General features: G+C 44.7%; 2 protein-coding genes and 1 long non-coding RNA gene across 3 annotated transcripts; 1 reads left to right on the top strand and 2 right to left on the bottom strand.

Annotated features, from left to right (window-relative positions):
* Window positions 1-8,341: 8,341 nt before the first annotated feature.
* Window positions 8,342-10,835, bottom strand: LOC123041699 (uncharacterized). The gene is made up of 4 exons (XR_006418604.1): window positions 10,634-10,835; window positions 9,320-9,358; window positions 9,071-9,174; window positions 8,342-8,994 (listed from the first exon to the last, which is right to left on the bottom strand). It is a non-coding gene; the product is annotated as an uncharacterized lncRNA (long non-coding RNA).
* Window positions 10,836-11,073: 238 nt separating this feature from the next.
* LOC123046123 (uncharacterized) lies at window positions 11,074-14,525 on the top strand. Its single transcript, XM_044469408.1, has 2 exons — window positions 11,074-11,356; window positions 14,165-14,525. The coding sequence occupies exons 1-2, from the start codon at window positions 11,086-11,088 to the stop codon at window positions 14,260-14,262; spliced, it is 369 nt and encodes a 122-aa protein (XP_044325343.1). The 5' UTR covers window positions 11,074-11,085; the 3' UTR covers window positions 14,263-14,525.
* Window positions 14,526-17,325: 2,800 nt separating this feature from the next.
* LOC123041698 (uncharacterized) lies at window positions 17,326-18,246 on the bottom strand. Its single transcript, XM_044464278.1, has 2 exons — window positions 18,127-18,246; window positions 17,326-18,023 (listed from the first exon to the last, which is right to left on the bottom strand). Exons 1-2 carry the CDS (start codon window positions 18,200-18,202, stop codon window positions 17,506-17,508), a joined length of 594 nt encoding a protein of 197 aa, XP_044320213.1. The 5' UTR covers window positions 18,203-18,246; the 3' UTR covers window positions 17,326-17,505.
* Window positions 18,247-22,033: the final 3,787 nt, after the last annotated feature.

Below are 22,033 nucleotides of genomic sequence, written 5' to 3'. Positions count from 1 at the left end.
ATACAAACAATGCAACCATAACAGCAATCTGCCAAAACAGTATAGTCTATAAAGAATGCAATATTCATCATACTTCGCTAAATTCAAAAATTATGAGAAAAAATTCTACGCTGTAGAAGATTTATCAGAGCTCAATATGCAAAAAGTTTCAACATTATACCATTCTCTGACTTTTCTAGGAAATTTTTGCAATAGCGGTAAACTTTCTGTTTTCAAACAGCAACATGTATACTTGCAAAATAAGCATGGTAAAGACTATCCTTAACATTTCTATTGAAACTAAAGATGCAAAACATTATTCTAAATAGAGGTAATATCACCGGGAGTCACAGAACTTGCGCTCGATGTTCAGTTTGGTGCTAGAACTTTGAAAATACGGAATTGCAGTCACTTAACTTGACTCAAGCATGCACATACGGTCACAAAATACATATGCAGACATATCAGTGTGTACGGCCCTACATGTCAGTGAGTGAGGGCTCTAGGCCGAAGCATTTTTGCACAAATCACCAATGTATTTTTTTTGCGGGTGACCTGTGTATTTTTTTATTCCTGGGAAAAGCCAACCATAGCGACGCATTTTTGCACGAACTCCTTATGATTTTTTAATTTCCAAAAAAGCAAGCAGCACTGTACTGCAATAATACATACATAAAATGGAAGGACTCGAACACACACCGAGCTTTACTAAAACAGAAATCCATCTAGCCAACAGAACCATCACGCTCACATGTCCATTACAGATAAAATGCATGTGGAGTAAACGAGAATGCATACGGAGCTTAAACAGCTGCAGATACCTCGGCCATTTTGCACGAGCAATTTTTTATATATATTTACAAAAGTTAAGTTCTTTAGCCATAGGGCGCCATGTTGGCTAGTTTCTTTGCCAGAGATTATTTTTATTCCTGACAACATTGTTATAATCCAATAAAGCCCTTTGCTTACTAAAAAAAAGTAAGTAAAAAAGTTTTGTTCAAATATTTGTGTGTTAAAAATACTATACATATAGACAATGATTATTTCTCAAAAGGCATTTAAATATATACCTATGGATATTAAATAGTAGATTAAATAAATATGTCAAAAAAAATTCATAAAAAGTTATACATTCATGGCTTATATTTCAATATACAAAATGATGAATAAAAACATGTACTAAATATTTTGACTATTCACTTGTGTATAATTTAAATATTGTACATAATTGAATATTCACATCGAAAGTTTGAATTCTAAATTATGAATAATGTTATTTATACAAAAATTATAATTCATAAATGTTTTTTTAATTGTATATTTATTTTTTAAATAATAGAGGGAGAATTTTGAGAATAGATTATTTAGTTGTACTCCCTTCGGTCCTTTTTAGTCTACATATACTAGTATAAGGTACGTGCTATGCACGTGGCGTTAATTGCTGGAGTTAAATAATTGTTTGTCAGGTTACCGCTTTTATCGTCTTGTAACCACATGCGCACGTTTGCTTTTGAGTGCTTTGACATGTACAAACTGCTCATTGATAGTGACTTGAAAGGAATTTTTATCTCACCAGCACCAGGCCGCTGGGTGCAGGCGTGCAGCGCGCCGTGATGAGTCTAGAAGGATCCAGCTGGGAGCGTTTTGGCGCGCGTCCGTACGTGGCGAATCCAAGAAACATCAGTCGTCGGATCATTTGAGCTTTGTATTGATGAAGAATGGAGATTCACCCTGTGTAACAAATTAACGGCTACAGTTTGCTTCTACAATGTTGTGGATGGCTAGCCCAAGTTTAAAAAATGTGGTACTATAGTAGTAGAGAAGTTTTGTCCGAAGTCAAAGTATCTCTACTTTGACCAAACTTATAGACAAAAGTATCAACACTCATAATGCTAAAATCAACATTGTTAGATTCATTACGAAATGTAGTTTCATTGTATATATTTGATATTGTATATGTTGATATTTTTAACATAAATTTGGTCAAACTTTGCAAAGTTTGACTTAACATAAATCTAATATGCAGAGTAAAAAGGACCGGAGGGAGTATGTACAATACTTATAACAGGTGATTATCTAAAGGATTATTATTGCTGAAATTAAAATTACATGCTATATACAATTTCTAAAAAAAAATAACAGGTGCAAAATGGGCTGCACCGGCCATAGCCCATTCCAGCTCCACGAGCGCCTTTATTCTAGTACATATTGATTTGTTATCCGACTCATTCCAGAAGTTTCATTGCCTGGAGTGGCTATGCTGCCTCGTGTTTTAGACGTAGGTCGCCGGTTCGACACCCTGCAGCTCCATTTCGTACTGTGTTTTTCAGTGAGTGGTTCACTTTTAATACCAAAATGCGGTGGGATTTGATGGAAAACATCATTGCAGTTTCCTTTTTTCTGAATAAAAAAATATAAGGGTGTTTTATGCAAAAATGTGTCATCCAAGTGCTTTCACTCACTGACATGTGGGCCATAAACACGGATACGCCTACATATGTATTTTGTAACCGTATGTGCACGCTTGAGTCAAGTTAAGTGACTGCAATTCCGTATTTTCAAAGTTCTAGCACCAAACTGAACATCGAGTGCAAGTTCTATGACTTTCGGTGATATTACCTCTATCTAAATAGTTGATCCCATAAGTGTTTTTCTAAATGATGCAAACTATTTTTCATTTTTCCATTAAGAAAGAAGTGTCGACTAGTTAATTAGTATAAAATTTGGTGAAAACCATCATAACCTGTTGATTAGGCACATAAAAGGACATCACAATACCACACGCATCACCATGAAAAAAACATCACCAACCAAGCCCACACCACAAAGGCCCCGAGAAGTCACACAAAAATCCATGCCAAGCGATTAACACCACACACCGCTAGCAAGACAACCCAGATTGAGAATGAACAACGAAGGACTATGCAGGTTCGTGCTGCGAAGGATCCTTCAGCTGGTCCACCTGTCACTTATCATCATTGCCGCATGGAGGCTCTTATGCAGGTGCTTAGTGCAAAAAAATACATCTAGCGCCCATGCTGGAGTCTCATTCTCCAACGCTAGCAGCAGCATACAACGTAAAGGTCCGCTAGCACCCGGTGCCGGGTTCGGCTCCTCTGCAGTCATGTTATTACTGCACCGGTACAGTTACTTGTAAATCTACCGTTCAATCTAATTGGAAGGCTCTCATTACCGACGTCTTCTTCCTTTCGCTCCACCTCCTCGACCTGCTTGCCGGGCACGCAGGTGCCGCTCCCGCCGGACACCACGCCCGCCTTCGTCCGCGCCAGCCGTGATGCCGGCGGCTACAGCATCCGGTGCTGCTTATGACGACGACGGCGTTGCTTATGACAGCGAGCTCCACGAGCAGCAGGGCGACGACATGCTCCACAAGCAGCAGGGCGACGACATACTCCACGAGGACATGGAGGCTCCTCCCGCCGACCTCGACAAGGAACACGGTGACGGTGATGTTCCGGAGCAGCACATGCGACCTGGACATGGCGGAAGATGGCAGCAGGGCGATGGCATATTCCACAAGCAGCAGGGCTACATGGAGGCTCCTCCCACCGACCTCCACAAGGAACACGACGGCGGCGATGTTCCGGAGGAGCACGGGAGACCTGGATAGGGAGGAAGGAAGCAGCCAGACGAGGGGACAAGCAAGCCGCGGCAGCCACACTCTCCTTGAACGGTTTCATCAATCACTGCCATGCCTTCCACGGTGGTGCCCCAAGAACTTCCAGCCGCAACAACCTCTAATGGCGTCGATGAGAACGAAGCGGTGCAGCTCACGAGCTAATAGGTTTTTGTTTCCATTGATTAACATGATTAAGGAGAACCATCAGATTACAATGGATGGTAGATATTAAAGCTACAGTACCCGTACAGTGATAATTCAACTGCAGAGGAGCCGAACCCGCCACCAAGCCATACATGTCTGCCATGTCATAATTATTCACGTCATCTTTCTTAGACAAACCCACGGCATTACCTTGTCATCTCATGCATGTGGTATATAGGATTATCGTTGGTGGTACTCATTGATCGTTGGGATTTGGATTAAAGGGTGAAAATAAGAAATTGAGACGCCATGACATGCCGTATTCAGGTACTGTATGGTCTCCTTGAACCGGTTTTTGTCCGGATGGTCGGCCGGGAAATCGGTCTTGGCCAACCTCTGAGCAGCTGCGAGCATGTCCTTTGCCGGAGTGCGGTACGAGGAAGAGTTGTGTGATGCGGCGCTCCTCATGTCTTCCTTCATCCGCCTTGCCCTTCATCGCCAGCGCGACCTTACTTGTCGCATGTATGGTCATCTTTGCCGCTGTGGTGGTCTTGAGTGAGGCCTGAATTGCTTCTATCCTGCTCAACAGCTTGGACTCGTTCCCATGTGTTGTCCAGCTCGTCTGCCCCTATGCTCCAGGCGGCGCTTCTCCTTCAAAGCATTGCCTACAGCCTCCAGGATGCGCATGCGAGCATGGTCGCGCCTCGGTTGGATTATATCGCCCCAATGTCTACAAGATCGTGATAGTTGGGGCCTATGAACTGTCGTGTTCTTTTGTCAAAATACAGACCTCTTATTGAAAGGGTGTCTTTTTGTGAAAAAGACACATCCCATGGTGAAAAAAGCCTTTTCATGGAAAGTCACTCCCTTGATGAAAAGGTCTCTTGGTGGAAAGACACACCCCTTTGCTTGAAATGATTTATCTTCATAGTAAGACATATTAGAAAATAATGAAAAGAAGTATAATAAGTGTCGATCAACAAGTTTTTTACGAAACAAATTTATAACTTCCCAGAAGATTCAGCCAGAACATCTAATATGCAAAGAATGGGCTATACACTAGTTTAAAAAGAAAGAAACTGGCATGCATACAAGCACACGTCGGCAATCTTAGTAGACACACGCATGCATGTCTCATACTGCCAAAGAAAATAAAATCTCGTTAGATTCATCTCTTCTAATATACCAAAGCCTTTTCAACACCGTCAGATTCATCTCTGAGCAACCGGCGATCGCAAGGGGGCTGCGGGCCTGCCCCACCGTGCAGGCTTGCGGTGCACGTCAGGAGCCTGTGCTTGACCGAGATGACGCGAACCTCCAGCCACACCGCGCCTCCGTCGCGCTTCTCGTCGGCCATCTGCTCGGCCAACTCAGTCGGAAGGCCGACGCCTCCGCTCGCCGCGAAGATGGCCACCTGCCCGGTACTGTTGACCGGCACGCAGAGCTCCTGCACGGCACCGGTGGCGAGCGGGACGCCCCGATACAGGACGACTGCTTCGCCGCCGACGCACTGCTCGTCACGAATACCGGAGTCGATGCTCAGGGTGAGGTTGAACGCCCGGGGGACGCGGGAGTCGAGTCCGGCCGCTCCGTCCACCACGACTGATAGCTCGGGTAGCAGGCGAGAGAAGTCCGTGGTTTTAAGGTCGTACAAGGTTAAAACAGTCACGTCGATGAATAGCGCGGCAGTCACAATGGCGAAAACGAGATCGGAAAGTGTGCCCTCGTAGAGGCGGCACGGCGGCGGAAGATGCTTGTCGCTCTTGTCGGCTAGGAGCTTTTCCTCCATGGTTGTGGCCTCTCTCTCTCTCTACCTATCTCTTCGAATGGCAGTCCGGGCAGGCCAAGACAGCAAGGTAACCAACCCAGGTTAATTAGGAAGCGTACATGAAGAGTTCTCCTATTCACAGTAGGAAAAGTCGCCCACACGTAGATCTTACTTTTTTTTTTCCGATAAAGGGTGTTACACCTAGATCTTACTATCCGAGATCAAGAGTTTGAATGCGATTCCCTTTTATCTTTAAATTTGCAGGACTGCAGTAGCTTGGGAGATAGGAGTATATGTAATCACGAAAACCTTGTGCTGTGCAATGAACAGGCTGGAGGTGACAAGGCGGTGGGTGACGCATCTTGGCGAAGCAGGGGATGCAGAGCGCGGTAGGGGCTCAGCAGGTTTTGATGTGGATAACAAGCTGTTGTTCCACCAAGACTGGGTTGCAACTTTTGCATGTGCACTAGCTACTTCTATGACTAGGTGATGGTACTCCACACAGGCCGGCGGTCAGATGGTTAAGTGCAGTGCAGGGGTAGGCGATTCGATCTCCATGGGATTAACGACAGATCCTTCACAATGGAGCTCTACTGTCCTTCAAGCGGCGCTGCCCTTCCGAAGAGTCTTCCCGCTCTAGTCATGACCCAATTGTAGCACCGGATGACAAGCTTGGGGAGAAGGATGACAAGCTTGGGGAGAAGGGCGACAAGCTCTGGCAACCGAAGGAGACTATTTACAGTCCAGGACACCTGTAGCAAGCATGAAGCAAACACTTGGCATTAGTAAGTCAAATGCCACAAACGAAGGCATATGGTAAGGGAGAGTAAGAGGCAGTACTGCACTATTTACTATGTCCTGCTGCAGTAAATACTAATTACGTGCTAAAAGTGGCTGACAAAATTAACCTTCCAGTAGAAGTTCTTGTCGACGAATACGGCGTCGAATCCACATCTTTCGACTTCTTCTGTGTATTGCTCCACACATATGACATTCAAGATCCAAAACACTTCAGGAAGCACAGCAGCGAGGGCAACGGACAAGGTGTAAACAGACAACTCTGGCGGCCACTGCCCCTGTCAAAGTTCATTGGAGCCAGAGACACATTACAAATTTGCTTATTTTCTTTCACACAAACTATAATATTGCCTCTGTTCCTAAACATGTGTCATTCTAGCATTTCGTTCACACTATGACTCCGGCCATGGAATATATGCACAAGACGGCATTACTCTTCAATTCGCTTACTTATTGCTTTAGGATGTACTGTGTGATCCTAGTCCACTGTAAAAACGACATCTCAAAAAAGCATGCTTTGGAGATGAAGGCTGGTAATTTTATCCGTCTCGTTATGTACAAGGAATGCATAGAAGAGGCCACCACTACGTACCATGTTTAATTAGCTAAATTTTAAAGGTTATATCTATGTTTATAACACTATAATTAGTCAGGAGTGAAGCAAGTACGTTTATTGAAGCAAAGTGCACATATATTTTAGAATGTAAATTTGGAACTACTACTTTTATTGAAGCAAAGTGCACTTATGTTTAGAATGGAAATTTGGAACTACTAGTACACGTTAACTTACCATTGACATGTACCGGCAGATGTTGCCGATAAATGCTAACAAAATGGCCATCCAACCGGCCACTCGCAACATATCCCAGCAAACTTCAGCCGCCAATGTGAAGTTGGAAACCAATAAGCATACGCATGCACTGATCCCAAAGTAAAGGAAGGTCTGCAGAGAAGAACTAGCATAACTATTACCACTTGACGATCAAATGAAATGAACCATCTGTGCCATGCTATGGTTCGCACGTACCTTCTGAAAGTCGATGAAGCATAGGTATATTAGCCAGATCATGTTAGAAACAAGGGCAGCTCCTATCACAATCTTCATGCATAGGTCAGCTTCACGCCACGGGCAATTGTCTTTCTCTGGATCCGGCAGCCTATTGCTCCCACAGGTAAATGCATAAAAGTATATCCAAGAAATGGACGCCAACAAAGATAAAGCGAACCAGCTTATCAGCCAGCCGCTCACATGTACGCGGGACCCATCTTCATTACGTCTCCTGAGTCTAAAGACTCTCCAACTGCCAATCAACACATTGAAAGAAGCTCAAGTAATTAACCAGAAAATAATTAATCCTGATAGATCTAGTTGAGATGTATAATATAACTAATAAATCATTATACCCCGGGGACACAAGAAGCCAGCAGACACAAACAAAACCTGTACGTGATACAAAGGTAGTGAAAGTCAATAGCCATCAAGATTGATACAAAGAACAATAATAACTACCAGTTCTTATATGAAAGAAACAGGTTCTATACCAGACAGCGTATATCTCATCTCATATATCATAGTGCTTGCTAAAAGTGAAAAAGTCTTCTGTGGGCCCAATCGACGCTGCCAAAAAAAAACACAAAATCCATAATACCACAAAGATGTGAGTATCAGAATTACATCATCAAGCCCCTTAAAGGCTTAAACAACCACAAGGAACTCAATTGGCAAGCCAAAGTACGAAATTCGAAGTCTGGTCATATTAAGTGGGACAGAAAACAGATCTTTAGGAAGTAAAATAAAAGGTATGTAGTTTTTTTCCCCTTCAAAAAAGTCTACAGTGAGCCTTTTTTTTTTCCTTTGAGTCTGATTCTTTTAGGGGATTTCTTAAATTCTGATGGGCGAACAAAATGGACAAGTTTGAAACCTTACCAACAAGATCCAATTTGAAAACAAACATCTGTACAGTAACATGCTATTATATCAAACATACAATTTGCACGAATCCAATAAGAAATATACTCAAAAGTAGAAATTGCAGAAAGTATCTTTATTCATTCATATAATAAGCAAAGTACAATTACACGAGAAAGTGAAATCTGAAGAAGAAATAAATTACAAGCACAATACTCTGTTCTCATTTACAATTCAAGCTTTGGAGACTGGATTTGCTATGAACATAGAACAAAAAAAACCTGGAAAGTTGCAGACTGAAAAGTGTCGATAAAGGTTTTCCATCTTCGTGATCTAAAGCTCTAATTCCTTCCACAAGTTGCCTTTCAAAAATATCCAGGAATTCGACAGTTAAAGTGGCAACCCAAGTTCCATTCTCTTTTACGATTCAAAGTCTCATGGAGATGTGATTTGTTTATCAACTTTCAAAATAGGAACTAGAAAGTTGATGAAATGATAAGCGCACATAAGTTTTCCATCCTCATGACCTAAAGTTCCACAAGTTGCCTTCCAAAAGTTTTGAGAATTTGACATTTGAACTGACATCCCGAGTTCCATTCTTGTTGTCTTTGAATAAGTCGTGAAAACACTTTGACGACAAATATTCTTGATGGCATTTTCAATATATCAAAAAGTGCGACAACAAGAGTTCCATTCTCATTGTATACTGATCTTGGTTCAAATAACCGAGCTCAAAATATTCGATAGTATTCCAGCCTTCACAGTAAAAAACACAAAAGTCAATAAAAGAATATAGCATAAGAATAAAAGATAATGATCAAATTTTGCATACCCCAAACCTAAGGTTGTAGAGTGTGATCAAGTAGTGCTGTCCAAACGATCTGAGATGCAAGGACTCCTTGCGTGGTAATCGTAGAGCAGCAGGGAGAAATAGATCTGGGACAGAGCGCAAATGTTAAGAATCAAGCGTTTTTGTGACCAACAACACTGACAATGAAAAGCAAACCATGAGTAATAGATCAAATGCTGACAACAACAGACGAAATACAATTAGTCTTGTATTGAGCTAAAAGACACATACCTCAAACCTCAGGCAAGTATTCCTTGCATTGCAGGGACGCTGGCACAAAAGAGAGTGTCCATAAGCTACAAATCCAATTCTTAAAACAATAATACAGACAAAGTAACACACAGCAGTAGCTCCAACACAAAGCAGCAACCATCACTGTAGAGTAGTCTTAATTACTACTTCCTTCGTGCCCAAATATAAGATGATTGGGATATTTCAATATGGACTACATAAGTGAACAAACACACTAAAACATGTCTACATACATCCAATTCAGAAAAAAGTTAGAACATCTTGTGAACAGAGGGAGTATTTGTTTTACATGTCCTATTGTGATGTGCGTCTTTAACTCAGTTGTGCCATCATGGAGTAACACGCTGCACAAGTATAATATGCAAGGAGTAGATACACATAGTTCAGATAGCAATTCTAAACCTTACTGATTTCCAAAACACACCCCGCAAGTTAAACTGTAACTCTGAAGATAAGCAGCTTGAGAAATGGAATTCTTGAACATCTCGGATAGAATAAACTAGTACAGTTTATAGCTTCACTTCATGCAAACACACAATATCTACTCTGTGAGAAAGAGCAATTTATTACTAGCTGCATCAGAACTGAAGAACTGACTATTAACTAATGACTACTCTTAATTAGTCTGAGCACTGTTCACGGCATAGACCGAGATCACAGGGATCAGGGGAAACCTGCTGCACTTAATAAGCAACATGGGCATGAACTTGGGTTGCAGCTAAAGCACTCCCTTACTCCCGTAAGTACATCACAGCAGGTTTTGTTAAAGAAAGTGCAGAAACATGTAAAAGTTGCAAATATTTAGTCACTAAATTAGGCGACTTATTCTATCTATAATGAGTAATTGAGTATCCGTGGAGTTCCATTTCGTGTAAAACCTAAAAGTAGTGCACTAGGGCCTGACGCCCCCGCACCCCCTGGCTCCTTCTTCTTCCTCCCCTGCTCCTATTCCCCAGCGACGACCACCGCGTCCTCCCGCCCACCACCGCCTCCCTTCTGCTCCAATAAAACGAATGCACTAGGGCTTGACGCCCCCGCACCTCCTGGCTCCTGCTTCTTCTTCCTTCCCTGCTCCTCTTACCCACCCACGCCCACCGCGTCCTCTCGCCCACCACCGCCTCCTTCCGCTGCGCAGCCCCCTTCCCCCCTCCCCTGCTTCCGCGCCGCTCCGACTCTCTCCACGAGCACAACCTCGATGATCTGCCGCCGGCGGCAGCGGCGCCGTCGAGTCGAACCGAACGTTCCATCGGTAGATTTCCCCAGACAAAACGGAGAGAACGGAAGAGCAAGTACCTGCCAGAGCAAGCGGCGCTCGGCGCGGCGAGGGTGAGGGTCCGTATCGGGGGCTGTCGGCGGGTCGTATCCGCGGCTGAGGAAGGCGGGGGCGGCCGGCGGGTCGTCTACGCGGCTGAGGAAGGCGGGTCGTCTCCGCCGCTGAAGAAGGCGGGTCGTCTGCGCGGCGCGGCGGCGAGGCAGACCCGAATGCGCGCGGCGCGTGGGCGTGGTATGCTATGGAGACGAGCCGTTGTGTCCCGCAATATACGCGGAGTTGCCTCTAGCTTGGGTCTGGGCCGGCCGATTAAAGGTCTGGGTGGATCGGGCTGACTTGGGCCAATATTTTGCGTCCATGGGCCAACAAGTCTGCTGTATTTGGGCCGAGTCTCACACATTTTTGCTGGATCCCTAAAAAAACACTTCCTTGCTGGAAAGCAGTGGATTGATGAGAGCCCTTAGATGCACTTTGGATGGCAGATACTGTGACTTGGCTCTGCCAAGTTAGAGAATCCTTCGTCCCCTCGCAGTCGCACGCACGCACCAACTTCCCACACCACAGCATACAGGAGGCGGCAGCGGCGGCGGCGGCGGTGATGGGAGGCGAGGGCGCCAGTTCCAGCGGCGGGGGGTTCCGCGCCCGGATAGACCACTACCTGTACAGCGGAGAGAAGAAGCACGTCGTCGCAGGCATCGCCATCTTCGCTGCCATTTTCGGGGTGCCCTGGTACCTCATGACCCGAGGTATCTCCCCTTGCTACACACAAAAAAAAACCTCCTCTTGCTACCGTGATGATCTGTATGCAATTTGGAAGAGTCGGCGGATTCACCTAGGCGGGTCCTATTCCGTGTTCCTATCTGTTGTGCAACTCTCGATGAGGGGAACTAGGGTTTGGTAGTTTCAGGCTTGGTAATTCGTGTTGCCGATGTTATCTTCCACCTCCTCTTTGATCTTTGCATTTTCAAGATCTGGATGAAATCATTTAATCATAAGACTAAAAGTTTCTGCAACTACAAACCTTCTTGGAATAAACGTTTTCAATCCTCTAAATGACATCTTCAGTTGTCAAGTTAGGAAAACAGAAGTAGGAAACTGCTATTACTGGAGGTCGGTCCTATATGCATATACCTGTTGGATGATAACTCATATAATTTTTGCACTGTATTTCAATCAATCAGAACATCTGTGGATTTATTTAGCATCATGAGACAGTTTGGTACAGAGAGAACATATTCCTGTTCATAAATAGATGATGGTTTGGACATGGTTACAATCTGCCATATACAACTCTCACTGATATTTTTCACATGAATATGCTAATATTATTTTAAAAGTTTGGTATGTTATGAAATATTTTCCATTACAAAATCTTGTAGCATCAGTTCACCTGATGGAACTAAATATTTCTTTGAGTTTAATATGAGTAGAAGTTAGGGAAGTTTGACTGCATGCATTCTAGGATGTGGTCTATTTAATGGAGGTAGTATGTACTTGGAGATATTTCCTCAGGCTTTCTGTTTTAGTATGTGCATTTCAACCATGAAGCAGAAAACTAGTTTTGTGGGCTCACCTTTGTCATTTTCACTCATTTGGTTAGCAATCAAGTATATATGCATTGTTGTAAAATTACGCAGTACTACAAAATATATAGTTGTGACGTTACACGCCTTACTGGAATTGCCGTTGCGCCTTGGTTTTCATATCTTGTATTGAAATCCACAACCTCCCTTAATATGTGGCCACTGGCATTCTGTCTACAGATTGAGCAATCAGGTCTGTGTTTTCTTTTAAATTATATAGTATATCATAAATGTAGAGCTTTACCATTAAATCATATGCGCATAGGTAAGCACAAAGCTTGTAGCAGGTTTTTACCAATATAGTGTTATAGTATTATCTACTCTCCATCACTTATGAACCATGTTATATGGCACATTATATCAAAGGTTTAAGAGCCTAATTGGTTTGATGCCAATAATTGGCATGCCAATTGTTGGCAAGTCTAAAAATTTGGCTCTCAATTGGTTGGCTACCAATTGGTTCTTGCCCACCTCTCAAAAAGTTGCCAATTTTTGGCAACTTTTGGTTTTGCCAAATGTTGGCTTGCCAAATATTGGCAATGCCAAACTTTGGCAGCGAACCAATTAGCATTCACTTGATACAGGACCAATGACAAGAAAAAAATAGCATTGGTGTCTTCACCAGAATCATCCCTATGTTCTTTATCATCTACCTTGATTTCCGCAAGTACCATGGTGTGTAGTGTACATGCACCTGATAGGCAATTCATGCCCTATACTTTGGTAAAAAAAGTGTCTAGTTTACAATTTGATCACTTCTGCTGCAGCACACCGCAGTGTTTTCTGGTTGGAACAACGTATAGCACTATCAAGTGTTCAAACATCTGTAACTTGAATCTATTGTAGGGTTGGTCGGTGCCGAAACATTGATAGGATTATTCTGTTTCCTTTAAATATTCTAGTCTGATTAAGATTGGATATGCTATGGTCTAGACTGGGTTATTGATGTAGACTGGTTAATGTTTCTATTGGATTTCAATGTGCTTTTGTTGCTCTGTCTCTGGTAGGATTATGGTGGAAAGGGTAAAGATGTTTACATGTGTGGATTACGTTTGAGCACATATTAGGCATTATGTCTGACTTATTTGCTACACAGGCTCAGCCCTTGTATATTTAGGTGGTAGGCACAGTGACGATGCACTATTGCTGCCATATTTTGGGTGTTAGTATATGTTGGAGCAATATAAGTGGGTCACATGCTTGCTTTCTGGTTGCCAATGTTGCATCTGTTGTTTTCTTTGTCTTGGTAAATACTTTAAGACTCCATTCCTTAGCCTAGTCTCAAACATGATTTTCTTTTTGGGATGGAATCTTTGGCGTCAGCTAAAATGACAGATATGAATTTAGCGAATAAAGTCTCCATTGAGGGTAAGGAACTGTCCCCAGTTTCATCATCTTTGATGCAGGTCTATATGTGTGTGACTTCTTTTATGTTTTCAGTTGCTGACAATTGCTTAGTTTCTAGCGCATTCCGAAGGCACGATCAACGTTTAAATATAGGAAAACCCATTACAAGTTTGATTTCCTTATACTCACTGCAACTGGTCATTTTTATGGTTACTGAAAGAAGTTTACTGTCATGGTGATGAACTTGTGTCTCCTGTGTGTACACGATGTTAGGTGTAAATAGAGGAATTAAACCTTCAGTTGATAACGATAGCTGTGTGATGCTTGACCTGTCCCGTGATATTGGTATAAAACCTGCAGTTTGAATTCATAGCATCATAGCATACATGCCTATATATGTTTAGGTCAATTTTCTGCATTCATCACCCCCAAAACATCAGGTAGGAGTACGAGTTACAATCCAACTTGATCGTCCAATGATGCTTTGGCCATTGGATCAATTCTGCCTGCTTCAAAGCATTTTTTGTAGATATATAAACCAACCAGGAAGCTAATACATTTTTTCATTTACTCCTTTTGGCACCGGAGAGCTTACTTGATTGCAATATATCTCTTCAATTGTAGGCGCAAAGCATGACTCCCATCAAGACTACGTGGAGCGAGCTAACAAGGCGAGGTCGGATAGGCTTTCTTCTGGACAGCCATCATCACTGAAAGAATGAAGCAGCTGTCTCAACCGGCCCCAGATTGCCCAACATCTGCATGCAGTTTGCATTATGAATCTGAAGGCTTAATCTTGTGTCAAATAAACAGACCATCTCTGTTCCTGAATCTCAGAGTAGTGCTATTGTAATACAGTAATAGAAGTTTTGTTCGCCAGAATCTCAGAGTAGTGTCTTTGCTATTCTAGGAGGAGATGATGGACAAATCATGGTATTTTTGTCCCACGAATTGCAGTCCGGAGCCAACTCTTGTTTGTATTCCACTGGAAGAGAGTGCGCATGCTAATTTTTTGTTGACGTTACGGGCTGGTAGAGGAATAGCGCACATCTTGCATGGTTTGCAGGTGGAGAGATGGAGACAGTGGAGAGGAAAGGGAGAATTGGTAGAGTGAGGCGAGACCTTGCCGCGCCTGTTGGTGGCACCGTGGGAGATGGCTGGCGCTTGGCGTCGGGCAGAATAGAGCTGGCGGCGGAGGGGACAGGGAGGGAGAAGAAAAATGGGATTGAGAGAGATCCGTGAGTGGGTGGCATCTAGCAAAAAGACAAAATTGCCCCTTGCCGAGGATGAAATTGCGTGACGCCACCGTGAAACGATCGCGTGCAATCGAGGTTCTCCAGAGCGTGATCTGAAGGCTTGTCAAATCTCGGAGATGCCCCGTAAGTTTTACGTACTTGTCTATTTCCTTTCGGACGGGAACTTAATCTCAAATCTGAAATCAATAGCATGTAGGTCAAATGCTCAGCCATATGCGATACTAAAGTAGTGATCTAAAACGTTTTATATTAGTTTACATTCTTCGCTGCAAATCACTACTTGGAGAGTTGATAATACACTACACCTGCCTACAAAGTGCATTTCAGAAGAAAAAATCCAACTTAGAAAGGTCATGTGAAGTAAGTGCTTGTAAACCAATCCCGAATGGGTAATGATTTGAGATGGGCGACCAGCCACAACTTTCGTTGGTCACCTCCTACCTGAGGTTATACGGCCATGGAAAACCCAACCCGAAAAAGCCCGACCAGACTCGGCCCGGTATTGCCCGTGGGCCGGGCCTGGGCCTAAGTTTTGAGCCTGAAGGCTGGGCTGGGCTTGGGCTTGACATATGTACATTTTAGGGAAGAGGCCTGGACCGAGGCCGGACAGGCTTTTCTACTAATGGGCCAGGCATGGGCTTCAAATCTAGGCCCAACGGCCGGGCCCGGGCCTAGGTGTTTTGCTACGGGCTTTATAAGGCCTGGTCCGACTTATGGCCACGTATACCTGAGGCGCGTCATTGAGTGGACCGGTGGCCCCTCTCCTTTCGGCTTATCCCCTTCCCATCTCTTTTTGGGCCACTTGTTCGGTGTGGGAGTAAATTGCACAAAACCACCACGTTGAAGGCTAGATTAGTAGAAAACACGAGTCTACATTTTTCTTTTGGGTAGAAAACACTATGTCTACTGTAATCTTTTTGCAAATAATATTGATCGGCGGCTTCAGCACGGTTAAGTGTGTTTATGTGGGCCTGCCAGTCAGGCTGAAACCATTTTTTTTTCTTTTTTTCTTCCAATGACTGGTGGAACCCCAAAGGGCCACACATTACCAAACATCGTCGTTAAATCTGAGATGTTAAGCGGTGCCACATCAGCCTGTCTGCTGGGCCCCATCTGTCATATAGTAAGACGTTAATTTTAGACATTTTTTGACTAATGTAAGATGTTTTTTACGCTAGTGTATTGTCAGAAAACATCATATGTCATGGGACGGAGAGAGTAGTTTTCTTGTAACAAGCCTCGTAGCAGATTTTGGAGTTGTTTTGGCCGAATAAAGCACCCCATATTCCCTTAAAGAAAAGGAAAAAGCTAGCGGTCAACAGACTGATCTTTCCTCTCACATCCATCATGTTCTACGCTTGAAACACATCGTGATGGGCCAGCGCACCACTTCTCTCCTTCATCCCTATCTCTAATGAAATGGACGCATTTTTTATCTCTCCTATCCATGTGTTGAATCTCATCTAAACACACAGAGCGCTCTGTTCTGCGGTTCTTACAACTGAGCACCTGTTTCGAAAAGGCATACCGCAACAAATAGGGTGATGCAGAGACCGCGGGGTGCTCTCTCCGTTTAGCCGTCGACGTTCTTGCAAGTTTTCGGAACAACTGTCTTGTTGCAGGAATACATAGAAGAAGCTAGAGATGTTGGGTCCTATTGTAGTGGAGTTTTTGCAATAGGAGTCTTGTTACAGAAAAATAAAGAAGAAGTTTTACATCAAGGGTCTTGTTGCAGAAAAATAGAGAGAAAAAGTTTCGCAATAGGTGTCTTGATGCAGTAAATTAAAGAAGAGAATATTTTGCAATAGAGGTCTTGTTGCAAAAAATTGGAGAAGAAGAGATTTTTGTCACATGGCTCTTGTTGCAGAAAGTTACACGAGAAGAGGTTTCACAACAGGAACATTGCTGCAAGAAATTACAGAACAAGAATGGACGGCTCGCCTCTTACAATCGGACGGCTCACGAGGCAGCGGGTCTTTTTAAAAGATCCTTCGGCCGACGCATAGCACTGCCCTAAAGAAAAAGAGAAAAGTATGTTTTTGGTCCCTCAAGTTTCCTAAAAGTATAGACTTGGTCCCTTAATTTTTTTTTTGGTATTTGGTCCTTCAAGTCTCAAAACCGGATAAGTTTGGTCCAAAACCAGATTTTAAGCACGTTGGCCTGGTTTGACCATGTTTGACTGATGAACAGTAAATTCAAAAAATAGCAAAAAAGTTCAACAAAAACTCCGAAATTTTGTGGCAACCAAGATGCTTGGGTGCGTGAAAATTTATGTGGTGTTTCGACATCTGAGGAGCTCTTGGCAAAAAAAAAAAACTAATTTTGGCCCACAAAAAAGAAAAAAAATCTAGAGCTCCTCAGATGTTATTTGGCCACAACAATTTACACGCACCAAACGCACCCAAGCATGTTGATGTCACAAAATTTCAGTTTTTTTGAATTTGTTTGCTATTTTTCGAATTTACTATTCATTGGTCAAACTTGGTCAACATGGTCAAACCAGGTCAAACTAGGTCAACGTGCTCAAAATCTGGTTTTGAACCAAACTTATCCCGTTTTGAGACTTGAAGGACCAAATATATACCTAAAAATCTTAAGAAAAAGTCTATACTTTGAGAAACTTGGGGAACAAAAATATACTTTTAAGAATAGGAAAATAATAGACGCATAGGCTGGGAATTCGTGCTGCACGCACGTAGTACAAATCAGTCAAAACTCCTCGTCTGCCCTAGTCATGAAGTCGGTGAAGGTCCTGCACCGTGACGGTTGATGCAGCACCCGCGATGCAACCTTGCACCACAGCACGACGGGGCCGCCTTGTTGGCCGACGCCGCTGCGGAACAGCTTGGCCTCGACGTCGAATTCCGCCGAGTCCCAGCGCAACTCGGCCTCCACGCGCCTCCTCACGGCGGCGTCCGCCACGCCTGCTTTGCCGCCTAGCGCCACCGCATCCACCTCCGCCGCGCTCTTCGCTCTGACGCTGAAGCCCGGCACACGGCCCTCCGCTACCGCGACGCCGGCGTAGGACACCACCACCTTCCCATGGCTGAAGCTGTTGCCCACCCACTTCGGCCGCCTGTTCTCCACGTGCAGGGTCACGTTGAACGCCAGGCCGCTGAGCTCCGCCGGCTGGTCACGGCCGTCCATGCCGGTGAGCTCGAGGGAGTAGACGTCCCAGTAAGAACTCCTGAACGCGTTAATGAGGGCGAGCAGGAGCACGCCTGCACCTGTTTGATTTGAAAGCTTGTATAAAGCGAAAAATACAGAAGCCTGGAACCAGATTGATGATTACAGATGCAAAAACGATCTTGAGAAGGAGGGGAACCGTACCGACTCCAATCAGGAAGGAAAGCCAGCTAAACCACAAAACCTCTCCCCAGTGAACATGGGTCAATTCTTTCTCCATGCTTGATTGATTGTTGAGGCCGATCTGTCCCCCAAGCAGATCAACTTATATTGCAGAGCCAGCGACCGCCTTGTATATATACAAAAAAAAAAAATTATGGAGGTGCGTGTACGTGCAAGAGTTGGGTTACAATTGGAGACCTTGTATTTTGTCTCAATCAAACTCGTAACAATCCCCGCAGCAAACCAAAAAATAAAAAATAAAAAAAGTCGTACCATCGATCTCTCTGCGCACTCGAACTGCGTGTGGCAGAAACCAACGCTAGACGCCGACGCACATGGCCGCCGGCCACGGCAGCGTCCGCCCGGCTGCACATCAGTAGTTCTGGGATTCCAAAGGATCTTTTTCTACAAAGTCTGTTTATAATACACAGTTTGGCACAATGGCCATATGCAACACGGCTTGCATCATTTAGAGATGGAAATAGTAACCGGCTCGAACGCCGGATATTTGATGATCTCCAGTGAACACTCTCCCCACCATTGCACGGATCTCGGTGCAGGACCGGTGCCACGTCAGATTTTGAAACTAGGACCGGATCGAGCCGTGGCAGGGCAGATGTTTGTCCAAGGCAGCCATTAGGATATTCTTGTGGCAATGGGTTAGGGGTCGGGTACCTTCTGGGGTGGAGGTGCTCAAACGTAATGGCCCTGGAGACGGGATGTGTCCCCTCTGTGGTATGATGGACTCGAACCACATATTCTTTGCGTGTATTACGGCCCAATTTCTTTGGAGTTGTTTTCGCGAAGTCGTTGGCGATCATTGGTGCCACACCAACGGCCCCGACCTCCTCACGGAAATTCAGCCCATCCCTCCATCGGCCCGCCATATTAGGTGGCTCTCCGTTGGAGTGCTCGCGTGGACGCTCTGGACGGTCTGTAATAAGCTTGTGATCCAGCGTGTTACCCTTCGACGCGCAACTGACACTGTCTTTAAAATGTGTGGTTTCCTGCAGCTCTGGCGGCCGCTTAGCCGCCCTTCCGACCGGGACGCCATCAACACCATCATTGCCGACCTCCGCTCGATGGCGCTTCGACTGTCACCGCTGCTTCCGCCGCCTCCTCATGAGCCTGATTAGCCTGCGTCGGCTGCCCCACCCTATGTCGGGTCTGGGTGTGTGTCTTTTAGGGCTTGTTGAGCTGTGCCCTCAGCAGTACCCCCGTACTTTTGTTTTGTGCTACTTTGTGTGTCTGTGTGTGTGTGTGTGGGGGGGGGGGGGGGGGGCGTGGGTTAAACCTTGATTCGATGTCGTGCTCTGGCGGTTTGCTTTGTATATAAAGCGGGGCGGAAGCCTTTTTGGGTAAATTCAGGGAACATCTTACTTTTCAAAACACCTTTGTGCACCACACTAGCTGGCGGCGTGAGCTTGCACATGACAATTTTGTAGAAAAAACAAACATGCAGTTTATAAATTTGTGAAATATGTCACATGGCAATTTAAACATTTTTTTTACAAGTCGAGTTGTTTTTGTAGATGGCATTTTTATTAGTAGGAGATGATTTTTTTTATTAAGAGATGGCATTTTTATTATGGTTTTTATTATTTATGCCACTAGTTGTGTCCTACTACTCAGTTTTGCCATTAGAAATTACAACTGCTCAAAAATGCCATCGTTTCATGAGATGCTTGCTCAAAAATGCCATTAGATATCTAAAAATGGCCATCCTTCCATTAGATGTTTGCTCAAAAATGTCATTAGACATCATTATTGTGAGGTCAAACTCGTTGACAATGTTATATGAAAAAAATTCCCCTATACCCACATGTCAACTCTGTCTACCTCACAATGATAAGTGTGGACCCCACTTGTCAGGAGTAAGTAACCGAATAATTTTAGAGGAAAATAAGAACACTGTTGGGATCAAGTGGGACCCGCACTTTATTGTAGTGAGATAGAGGAAGAGCTGACATGTTGGTCTATAGGTATTTTGGTCATTATAACATGGAAAACGAGATTTGAGCTGACAGTAAAGGTGTCTAGTGGCATTTTTGAGGATGCGCCTAACGAAGCGATGGCATTTTTTAGCAGTTCAAATTCTTAGTGGCAAAACTAAGTAGTGAGATGTAACCTGTGACGCCCCCGATTCAATCGTACACTAACCATACACGCAAACGTGTACGATCAAGATCAGGAACTCACGGGAAGATATCACAACACAATTCTAAACACAAATAAAAGAATACAAGCTTTATATTACAAGCCAGGGGCCTCGAGGGCTCGAATACAAAAAGCTCGATAGACAAGAGTCAGCGGAAGCAACAATATCTGAGTACAGACATAAGTTAAACAAGGATGCCTTAAGAAGGCTAGCACAAAAGCAACACGGTCGAAGAGGCAAGGCCTCCTGCCTGGGACCTCCTAACTACTCCTGGTCTTCGGCGGCCTCCATGTAGTAGTATCCGTCGGCGGTGGCATCTGGCTCCAAGGATCCACCATCTAGTTGCATCAACCGGAAAGAAGAAAGAAGGGGGAAAAGGGGTAGCAAAGCAACCGTGAGTACTCATCCAAAGTACTCGCAAGCATCAGATCTATACTAAGTATGCATTTGTATCAAATGGAAGGGTTGTATCTGTGGACTGAACTGCAGAATGCCAGAATAGAGGGGGAACGCCTAGCCTATCGAAGACTAGCATCTTCACGCAGCTCCGAGCATCTTGCAGCATGTAGAAGAGTAAAGAATAGCAGTTTATAATTAACAAGCATGTTGTAGCATTAACGCCCAGAGATCCTTCCTCGACTACCTCCGAGAAAGCAATCCCGGAGCCACATATCCAACACATATCTCAAGTATCCATTTCTAGTTATATAAGATCGGGATACAAGTCTGAACGTCCATTACCGTGGACACGGTATTCGAATATATAACTTCCCTGCAGGGGTGCACCACGTTACCCAACACGCTCGATCCTTCTGGCCGGACACACCTTTTTGGGGTCAATGCCCGCCCTCGGCAGATCAACATGTCGTAGCCCTACCTAGGCTCAGCAGAGAGGTCCCCGCCGGTCTACATTCTAAGCACTCCGGGGTCTTGGGCCCATCACCCGAAGCACTCCGGGTCGTTGCGAGCAGGGTGGATACCAGCACCGCCTCGGATGGCCAGCATGATCCGACCGTGCCGCACTGCTGAACTGGACGTCTGACAAAGCTTCGGCTGATACCATGACATCGAGGCCCATATCTATTCTCGCGTGGTGGTTAGTGCGTAAAGGCCAGAGGCCAACTCAGAACAAATACCCAAACCTGTTAGTGCATTGGGGGCTCGCGGAAACGAGCAGAGACTCACGATAAGGTGACCCCGTTGCCCTGTCTCATGGACTTATGGCAAGGGCCCAGACTGCCCGGTCGTGCCATGTGGAAAACTCACGGGTGCTCAACGGGCCCGCCCGACTTTCACATCAACTCGCGGGTGCTCAACGGGCCCACCCGACTTCAACAAAGGTCTCAAGTAAAGTCGAGGTAACTGTGTGTCCAGACATCAAGGGGAAAACCCGAGGAATCACCCCCGGTGGATTCCACTCAATGTAATCATCAAGGTGAACGTAAGAGGGACCACCCTCGAGGTTCACACTTGAGGTGTTGAACGACAGATCCGTATCAGGAATGGTGAAAGAGGAAATCACCCTCGATGACCACGACCGAATAGCTACACTACAGAATTATCATCAAGAGTGCGTTATGAGGGATCACCCTCGGCACTCGATAGTAGCTCTGCAGAGTCGAGCAACAAAAGGGGCGTGATGTGATGTCAGGTGTCGGGCTCTGGTCGTCGATCATGCTGATCGAGTCGTCCATAATGAAGCAGGGGCAACAAGGACAAGTGGGGGTCACT

The sequence above is a fragment of the Triticum aestivum genome, chromosome 2B (genome assembly GCF_018294505.1).
Source record: "Triticum aestivum cultivar Chinese Spring chromosome 2B, IWGSC CS RefSeq v2.1, whole genome shotgun sequence".
Taxonomy (NCBI): domain Eukaryota; kingdom Viridiplantae; phylum Streptophyta; class Magnoliopsida; order Poales; family Poaceae; genus Triticum; species Triticum aestivum.
Note: the sequence above shows the minus strand (reverse complement) of the source record. Positions and strands in the feature narration are given on the sequence as shown.

Bases quoted from the DNA above. Each gene is read 5' to 3' on its own strand.
- LOC123046123 (XM_044469408.1), top strand. From the start codon at position 11,086: ATGGCAGATACTGTGACTTGGCTCTGCCAAGTTAGAGAATCCTTCGTC. The intron at 11,357-14,164 runs GTATCTCCCCTT...CTTCAATTGTAG, and splicing joins CTGGTACCTCATGACCCGAG to GCGCAAAGCATGACTCCCAT.
- LOC123041698 (XM_044464278.1), bottom strand. From the start codon at position 18,202: ATGGAGAAAGAATTGACCCATGTTCACTGGGGAGAGGTTTTGTGGTTT. The intron at 18,024-18,126 runs GTACGGTTCCCC...CAAATCAAACAG, and splicing joins TTCCTTCCTGATTGGAGTCG to GTGCAGGCGTGCTCCTGCTC.